The sequence below is a fragment of the Branchiostoma belcheri genome, unplaced genomic scaffold, assembly GCF_001625305.1.
Source record: "Branchiostoma belcheri isolate BF01 breed outbred unplaced genomic scaffold, Haploidv18h27 scaffold202, whole genome shotgun sequence".
In the NCBI taxonomy this organism is placed as follows: Eukaryota; Metazoa; Chordata; class Leptocardii; order Amphioxiformes; family Branchiostomatidae; genus Branchiostoma; species Branchiostoma belcheri.
In genome coordinates this window covers 22,693-31,576 of record NW_017803514.1, presented here as the reverse complement: position 1 = coordinate 31,576, position 8,884 = coordinate 22,693, and the positions used below count along the sequence as shown (strand labels likewise).

Below are 8,884 nucleotides of genomic sequence, written 5' to 3'. Positions count from 1 at the left end.
TTTATGGCGAATGCTCAGATAAAATATAGGCAAAGATGTTTTGTTTCATGAACACACTGTCCTTACACAGGGACCCATTGTTAACCAGCTATTTACACATTTGAGGTCACAAATAGGCATAAAATTGGTGTGAAATTGTTTAGGTACAGTACCGGTACTGAGGGATTAGGTATTTTGGACCTGTACCTAATCAATTTTTCCGGTACAGTATCGGTACTGCGTACCGGTACACAGCTCTAGATACAATACTATTGTTGGGGTCGTGTGGCGCAGTCGGTAGCACGTTCGGCTCACACTGGTCGTGGGTTCGAATCCCGCCCATGTCACCGATCTTGTGCCCTTGTGAAAGGCACTTTACACGACTTTCCTCACTTCGCTCAGGTGAAAATGAGTACCTTGCTTCGGTTAGGGACGTCCCTCCGATAGGACGTTAAATGGAGTGTCCAGTGTTTGGGGACTTAGTCCTGTCTTACTTGCTCAATAATTTGTCACTTGGTGGCAGTCTCATTCGATACATACGTATATATGTATCATCAGAATGTTCCTGTTATCGCCAGAAGGGGCCACCTGGGGGTTATGAGTAACCTTGAAGTTTGTTCCCTCCCCCAGAAGGGGCCCCTTGGGGGTTATGAGTAACCTTGAAGTTTGTCCCCCCAGAAGGGGCCCCCTGGGGGTTATGAGTAACCTTGAAGTTTGTTCCCCCAGAAGGGGCCCCCTGGGGGTTATGAGTAACCTTGAAGTTTGTCCCCCCAGAAGGGGCCCCCTGGGGGTTATGAGTAACCTTGAAGTTTGCCCCCCCCAGAAGGAGCCCCGCTGGGGGTTGACCTGCAGTTCACCTACGTGCCGACCTACCCCGACGCCCCCCCTGAGATGGAGGTATTGTCGCCACAGAACCTCACCGAGCAGGACGTCAGCTCCATACAGGACCTGCTGCAACAACAGGTAACCATGACAACAGGTAAACACAACAACAGGTAAACACAACAACAGATAAATACAACAACAGGTAAACACAACAGGTAAACAAACACAACAGGTTAACACAACAACAGGTAAACAACAGGTAAACAACAACAGGTAAACACAACAACAGGTAAACACAACAGGTAAACAACAGGTAAACAACAGGTAAACACGACAACAGGTAAACACGACAACAGGTAAACACAACAACAGGTTAACACAACAACAGGTAAACAACAGGTAAACAACAACAGGTAAACACAACAGGTAAACACGACAACAGGTAAACACAACAGGTAAACACAACAACAGGTAAACACAACAACAGGTAAACACAACAACAGGTAGACACAGCAGCTAACCCAGGCTGTGTAATGTCCCCAGGCTGAGGAGAACCTCGGCATGGTGATGGTGTTCACTCTGGTGTCAGCTGTGCAAGAGAGACTGAGTGAACTGGTCGAGGAGAAGAAGAAACAGGCGGAAGAAGAGAGGGAAAGAAAACAGAGAGAAGAGGAAGAAAAAGAAAAGGTATATATAGAAACTCTGACTCTTCTCTGCCGAAAATGGGAAACTGAAAGCTGGTGCTGTAGCAGACACCCAGTAGTGTTGAATTACATTATGTGGCAACGGAGGGGATGGTCACCATGTACATGTACATGAATGTTTTTGAGTAAGAAAAATCACAGCAGTATTTTGTTAGGGTAGACTATATGAAGGTAAACATTAAATGCATTAAATCCTTCATTTCATCATACATTTGTGTTGCAATTGTTGCCTGTCTAGTTCATTTTGTATCACATAAAATTGCTTTTGTCTTCTAGTTAATAAGATACGCCCAAAAATACAGTTACTCGTGCAGCTGGATATGATTTTGGAAATGGTTAGACGTTTCAGGTAGCATCCACTAGCTTTCAGCAGTGACACTGGTGACTAGGTGGATGCTACCTAATATGTCTGGCCATTTCCAAAATCATATTATCCAGTTGGTTGAGTAACTTTTTTGTTGTTACATTTGTCTTGTTGCAGAAAAGATTTGAGGGCACCAGAGTCACTATAGAAACCTTTCTGGCATGGAAAGACCGGTTTGACCAGGAAATAGCGGAAAAGAAGAAATCTAAAAAAGAAGAAGACAACAGTAAAAAGTTAACAGGTAAGTTACAGATTCCAATTCAAACATACTTACTTTTTTTTAATTGTAAATTAACTATTCATGACCTAACATTTTCAGTTTCTTGTGCTGTCAAATTTGTGTGAAAGGTGAATGGAGTGGGTGATATTGTCAGATTCAAAAGAACACATGATCTGTATAATTTATAAATCTAAACAACCATGTTTTTCTAACCAGGAAAACAGCTATTCGAACGGGACACATCACTGAACGACTCAGACGCAAGATTTCTGGACAATGAAGGTAAGATGGCCGGCCCGAACATGGGTCACTATTTGGGTGATTTTGTTCAGAACCAAATTGGTTTATCTGAGTGCATGTGAATAAATTTTGTTTGTTTTTGTGTGGTTTGTACTAGAGCATATTTCTAGCCTTGATGTGAAATTAGTTGTGTAGTACTATTAGTATAATATGATAACACTTACATGTAGTGAAACATGTATGTTGTGTATGTTACATGCTAACAACCAATTCTAAATGTTCATGGATGTGTTACTTACTTAAACAGTAAGAAAATTCTTGCACGTTAGATTTAGAAGCTAAAAACTGTTCGCTACATCTTTTTCATGCAGGCTGTTTAATAAAACCATGTTGACTAAAAACCATGCTTAACACATTGTTGAATGTTTAACACATCCATAACTGCGTTTGTGTTGTATGTTTATAACATACATGTGTGCTAACACTGTCTCTCCCTCACCCTTACTACCCCTCCCCCTTACCGCCTCCCCCTTACCGCCCCCCTTACCGCCCCCCCTTACCGCCCCCCTCCCCCTTCTGTACCGGTTCCCACAGACATTACTCTTGGTGCAGGTGATGAGAGCGTGGAGGTCGACGAGTCACTGTTCCAAGACATGGCCGATCTCGACCTTGACGAGGAGCTTGACCTTGAAGACTGAGGATCATCCTTAAAGACATTGTGCAGCTTCTCAGGAGAGACAAGACCCGGTGGTTATTCTGGATGCCGACATCTAAGACTCACAAAACAACTTAAGGGCTTACAGACACTACATAAGGACTCCCTGACATATTGCAGAATTTTCACCAGGTTTTTAATCCCTCTTTAATTCCCAGAACTTTCCAGTTTTAAAGTCAGAAATTATGTCTGTGGGTTGTTGCATACATGTTGTATGAAGTATTTCAAAACGTGCTGCTCCTTTGACAAACCTGTAATGTATTGTGCAAAGCAGGGATGACATCCTGTCTATACTTTTCGATAAGATATTGTCAGTAATGGGCAAATTTCAACGAAAAGTAAAAAAAAAATCAAAATCTGGGTTTTGCACAGGCACAATACATTCTGCCAACTGTCTCTTGTATGTGGTATGTTCAGGCCATGCCAATTTAATCTCTTGGTTCTCGTTTGTACGAAATTAATGGAGTGGGCGAGAACAATGAAAACAAAAAGAAGGAACTTCATTAATAAAGTGAAAAATGTAACAGCCCGGAAATCATGGACTTTCTTCCAACGATCTTAGGCATTAATTATATCAGTGACTCATGCTCATATGCTGAAAGACATCCTGTACATCTATTTCTTTTTCAGATCTCTCACTCACTCACTCACTCACTCACTCACTCACTCACTCACTCACTCACTCACTCACTCACACACACACACTCACTCTCACTCACTCACACTCACTCACACTCACTCACTCACTCACTCACACTCACTCTCACTTACTCACTCACTCACTCACCCTCACTCAATCACTCTCACTCACTCACTGTCACTCACTCACTCCGCATGCCCCTTTTTCACATCAGAAAAAAAAATCATGCAGGTTCAAAAAACCAAGAACTTGAGTTACTGTAGGTGTTGTCACAGTGTACAAATGTACAAAAAAAAAACACATTCGTGAGAGGATTGAAACACCAGCAGTGCAGAATTTATTTTCACCCATCACCAAAGTCTTACGTCCTTCATATAGAAGGCATTACATTATATGTTTATAGCAGTTTACTGTATGCAATCCGGGACCTTGGAAAAAATGTAGTGTTTCCGGGTTCCAGACCAACGCTAGCGGTTTTTGGGTTGACTGCTGACAGGGACATAAAATTCTGCATTTCAAATCGTCTAAAATGCTATTTCACGCATTTTCCAAACCATTTTTACCGAATATATATGGGGTGGAAAGGAACTGGAGACAGCCCTGATCATGATGTATTTTTTAGCTTGACTTTGTTAGTTTAAGTTTAGCCAGAATCTAAAATGAAAAAGGAGGATCCCTACCAACCGACCCTAAGTGTTTTAGGACTTGAAATGGAAACATGACATTTTCCCCCTAGGCCTCATCACTAATGGTTTGTACACCTAATTGTGTTCCATGATTATAGTTCTAGTCTCTCTGTTGTTCACGTACGTGTACAACAGCACTACAATGTGACACAAAACTGCCAAACATTGGACAAGATAAGAGGCAAGTTTTAAAATAATGATTAAAAATTATTCTTCCAACATGATGTTATTCCTTGTCAATTTGCCCTTGACTACAATATTACTGTTATTGAACTGCCTTACAGAAAATCACCTTTCAGTAAATATTCATTACTAAACTTTTCTCAAACACATTTCCTTTCTGGAAGAAAAATATTCGGCTCAGAAGGAAATAAATGATATTATCACTCAGCTATTGTATAAAATACAAACATAAGCAACTTCTTCTTCTGGGTAACTATGGTAACAAAACCCCTAAATAATTTCATCAGGTTGGTAAACGAATGAATAGCAAAGTTCTTTCATCACAACCATTCATTTTTCACGAGCCGACGTTTCGATGACCGTCTGTCATCTTCATCAGGGCAATTCTGACTGGTTTACTGTGCACTGATGCTAGATGTTACTTGGTACATAGTACACTAAAGGTGTTACATGGTTCACAGTGCACTTAAGCTAGTTTTTACTGTTAACAATGCATTTCCGAATGCAGTGCATACATTGTGGCATACATTAAAGGTCATAGGAACGTCGGCTCGTGAAAAATAAATGATCAAAGAACTTTGCTATTTATGGTAACAATAGTTCTCAGGGACTACTGAATTCTACGGAAGACTATGTAGTTTACATATTGACTGAGGCTACATACTTGTACAGTCTTGTATACTAACTTTAGCTTTAAACAATGTCTAGAGCTAGAAGTTCAAGGGTTAGGTGTAACAAGTCGATCGGTGTAATGTAGCCAGCTGCCGCCGCGCCGCGTGCCTGCGAAGCTGGTGTGTTACGCCGAAAGGCGGTTATACCAGCTATACAGATACAGATACTAAGGAACCCATGACTACAGAACTACAGTTGTACAAGTATGTTACTGGAATTCTGCAACAAAAGAGACACCACATAAAGAGCATTATTTTGATATGTTAAATCAGAAGCACCCAGCATCAAAATAAGCAAAAGTACTTTTTTTAAACTCAGTTGCTACATATTTCAGATATCGTCACTTGTATCCAAAACTCATATTGGACAGTTTGCTCCATAACAACTATATCTGAACACTTCTCCAGTTATCTGAACAAAGACGTCTGCCTCACTGCTACATTCAAATTAAATCATTCTGGTGTAAGTTTGTAACAGACAAAGCCGCTACAATAGAGAGCGTTACTTGTCAGCGTTACAGACATATAGGATTGATGGTTTTGTGGATAACTGGGTGTGATCAAATTTAGTAGAGGAAATGCGATTATCGTGGCCTGATTTTCATCGACACAGACTTCAGGGAGTATTCGTGGCCTCTCCAGTTCCACCACGTCACACCTTGCGCTAATGGACAGGAGTTCCCACAGTTGCCAAGGTAGCGGCCGTTGAGGAGAGAACGGCTGCAGTCCCTGTACCACCAGCCGCCCTGTCCGAACTCCTGAGAACAGTGGAGGCTGCTGGCATCATTGTCCCTGTCCACAGTGGAGAACTTCTGCCCGTTGAGGCTATAGCTGCCCGCCATGGAGTCTCCCGCGTCGCCTGAATACCCGGAAACGGTCAGCCGGTACTGGTCCGACTCACCGGCCACCCTGGATGGGAACATTGCATTACATCACTCATTACTTTATGAACAAATTAAGAAATGTTTTGGTTTTTATTTAATGTCCACGATCAAGATAATGATCACTCTGGCATAATCATTTTCACCTGAGCGAAGTGAGGAAAGTTGTCTTAAGTGCATTTTCCAAGGGCACAAGGTTGGGCACACCTGGGATTACAATTGGACCTACCCAGCTGGAAGTGGTCAACGCTGCACGAATCCTTGGCGTGATTCTACAGAACAATCTGAAGTGGTCGAAGCATGTCCCTATGATTGTTAGCAGGAGTAGTAGTAGACTGTACATGCTAAGAACTCTCTGTAAACAAGGACTGGACTCACATGACCTTGTGTTAGTGTACATCGGTTTTGTTCGCCCTGTGTTAGAATATGCTTGCCAAGTATGGCACTCCGGTCTGACCGTTGCAGTGTAACAATCTGGTCTAGCGGCTGGTAGGGTTTGGGTTACTATATGTTAGCTTAGTCTCTCACCCTAAATAACGTAATGCCAAGCCAAGGTCAGGTCTGAAATATATTTGATGTGACTGGTGTTTTCAAGTATTAATCTGTCATTGTATTGAAACACGCACTGCAGCCCATGGCTGCTATATATGTGCTTTTACGAATAAACTTTTCATTCATTCAGGTTGACTGATTGGCAGAATTCGAACCCAGGACGGTCGGTTCTGAGCCAAATGCTCATATTCTGCTTTTACGCCAAAACAGACCCACAAAACTACACTTAAAGCCTTCCACCCATTCCAACTAGTGTCCACACATTCATTCACGATCTGCTGCTAGGTAGGATTTTTTTTTCATATTTATCAGTCCGTACTATGTGTAGATTGTATTGTCTTCTGCCACCAATTAAGGATGTTAACATTATGTATAATTTTGTACTTTGCAGTTAGATTTCGTTATTTATGTTTGTATAACGTCTGTATTATTTGTGGGTCATCTACTACCAGTGTCGACTGCCTTGATGACCCGTGTAAGTGACTTCCTAACAATGATGCTTTGCCTAGAATTCTCACTAGAGAACACCGACCTAAACGTGTTGTATTCCGCGTAGGTCGACTTCCCTTCCCAATCCTTCAGGTCGATTCGTAGACGGTAGTTCTTCTGAGTAGTCAGGCGGTGGATGTTCTCATTCCCAAGCCAGTATTCCCCGTTCTTGTTCCCAAACCCGTGCTTGTACTCCTCCCAGGTCCGGTCAAAGCGAACCGACCCGTCCATTCTACGCTGGATCACGGTCCATCCCTCTCCTGTGGCAAAACACGTTATTTGTAGGATATGAAAATAGTTTTTTTTTTTGTGTGTGTCAACAGGTGTTCGCTTTGCATGGGATATCAATAGTCTGTTTCTTTACCAAATGTCTCTTCTGTTCCGGCAATTAGCCCTCGGGCATGAATTTGCAATAAAACAGTAATTATTATTTATCTATTGCACTGACTAAGAGGTTAAACTCTTTAAAAATACTATGAACAACTATATCAGGAGGACAGTATATCTTATTCACATCTGTGTATGTTTCTGCCTCAATTTCAATATGTGCCTTAAAACGTGCCATATCTACCTGCAGTATTGTCACAGTAGACCGTTACACCGGACAGGGGTGAGCCAAGTGTGTAGACTCCACTGGTCGTGTGTCCGGCGGCAGCACAGTCTGTGGCTGCTGGGGCTGGACAGCTACACTGCAATAAAGGTATTGTAACACATATAAATATGATGTTAGGAACAGGATAAGATAGGAACAGGTAAAACAAATTACGCAACAACCTGAAATGTCCAGAACAGCCTTTCGTGGATCAGTTGAAAGTAGAAAGCGGAATGGGGGATGACTGCGGTGACATATGTCGGTTTGCTGGAGTATTATAAGAAGTCCTCCCTCTAAATGTATAATCACTAGTATTGCTTTTATATACTTAAAAACACATACTATTTTGGTAGTCAGTGCTGCATGAGTGTGCATTGAGAACCATAGTTCAGGAAGGTAATAATGTGAATGAACGTACGCAGTACTTTAGGAATAGATCTGTCTCAAGAAAGATATTCCAGATCAAGGTATAGCCACTGACGAAAATAATTCAAGTTTTCTCTCGTCCAAATCAGAGGTAGACTGTCTGTTGGTGTAAAGCGGTGTTTGTTTGTTAGTTAGTTTGTTAAGCCTGCATGTTTACCTGTCCAGGAGGTCCGGATGGGCCGGGAGGTCCGGGTGGGCTGGGAGGTCCGGGTGGGCCGGGTGGTCCAGACAGGCGTCCGAAGTCTGTTTAGAGTTCGATGTTCAAGGGTTAGGTGTAACAAGTCATTCGGTGTAATGTAGCCAGCTGCCGTCGCGCCGCGTGCCTGCGAAGCTTGTGTGTTACGCCGAAGGGCAGTTATAGCGGCTACACAGATACAAAAGCTGGTGTGTTACGCCGAAGGGTAGTTATACCGGCTATATATATACAGATACAGAAGCTGGTGTGTTAGGCCGAAGGGCGGTTATACCGGCTATCATACAGAAGCTGGTGTGTTACGTCGAAGGGCGGTTATACCGGCTATGTATATATATATATAGATACAGAAGCTGGTGTGTTACGCCGAAGGGCGGTTATACCGGTTATGCGTAAACAGGTGGTGGTATACGCAGGACACATTACTTACGTTCCAGCTCGGTTTGTCGTACTGAAAGCTTCGTCACCTCCTGAGAGAGGATCTGCAGGTTACCTGTATTTAAAAAGAGGGAAAATCGAGCTTG

At 42.4% G+C, this 8,884-nt stretch overlaps 2 protein-coding genes across 4 annotated transcripts in view; one reads left to right on the top strand and one right to left on the bottom strand.

Moving 5' to 3' along the window:
• Positions 1–3,728, top strand: part of LOC109469422 (RWD domain-containing protein 1-like) — a 5,630-nt gene extending 1,902 nt beyond the window's left edge. The window contains exons 3-7 of one of the 3 annotated variants that reach the window (XM_019767931.1): positions 806–942; positions 1,348–1,491; positions 1,990–2,113; positions 2,309–2,374; positions 2,927–3,728. In XM_019767931.1, the coding sequence (XP_019623490.1) occupies positions 806–942; positions 1,348–1,491; positions 1,990–2,113; positions 2,309–2,374; positions 2,927–3,030 (575 nt within the window). In that variant the 3' untranslated portion in view covers positions 3,031–3,728. Of the gene's footprint in view, positions 1–802; positions 943–1,347; positions 1,492–1,989; positions 2,114–2,308; positions 2,375–2,926 lie in introns of all 3 variants that reach the window. The other 2 variants (XM_019767933.1, XM_019767930.1) reach the window with 2 other exon arrangements.
• A 273-nt stretch (positions 3,729–4,001) lies between these two features.
• Positions 4,002–8,884, bottom strand: part of LOC109469415 (ficolin-2-like) — an 8,851-nt gene continuing 3,968 nt past the window's right edge. Inside the window, exons 6-7 of the mRNA XM_019767917.1 lie at positions 7,193–7,409; positions 4,002–6,136 (exon numbers count right to left, since the gene is read on the bottom strand). Of these exons, the coding sequence (XP_019623476.1) occupies positions 5,812–6,136; positions 7,193–7,409 (542 nt within the window). The 3' untranslated portion in view covers positions 4,002–5,811. The remainder of the gene's footprint in view (positions 6,137–7,192; positions 7,410–8,884) is intronic.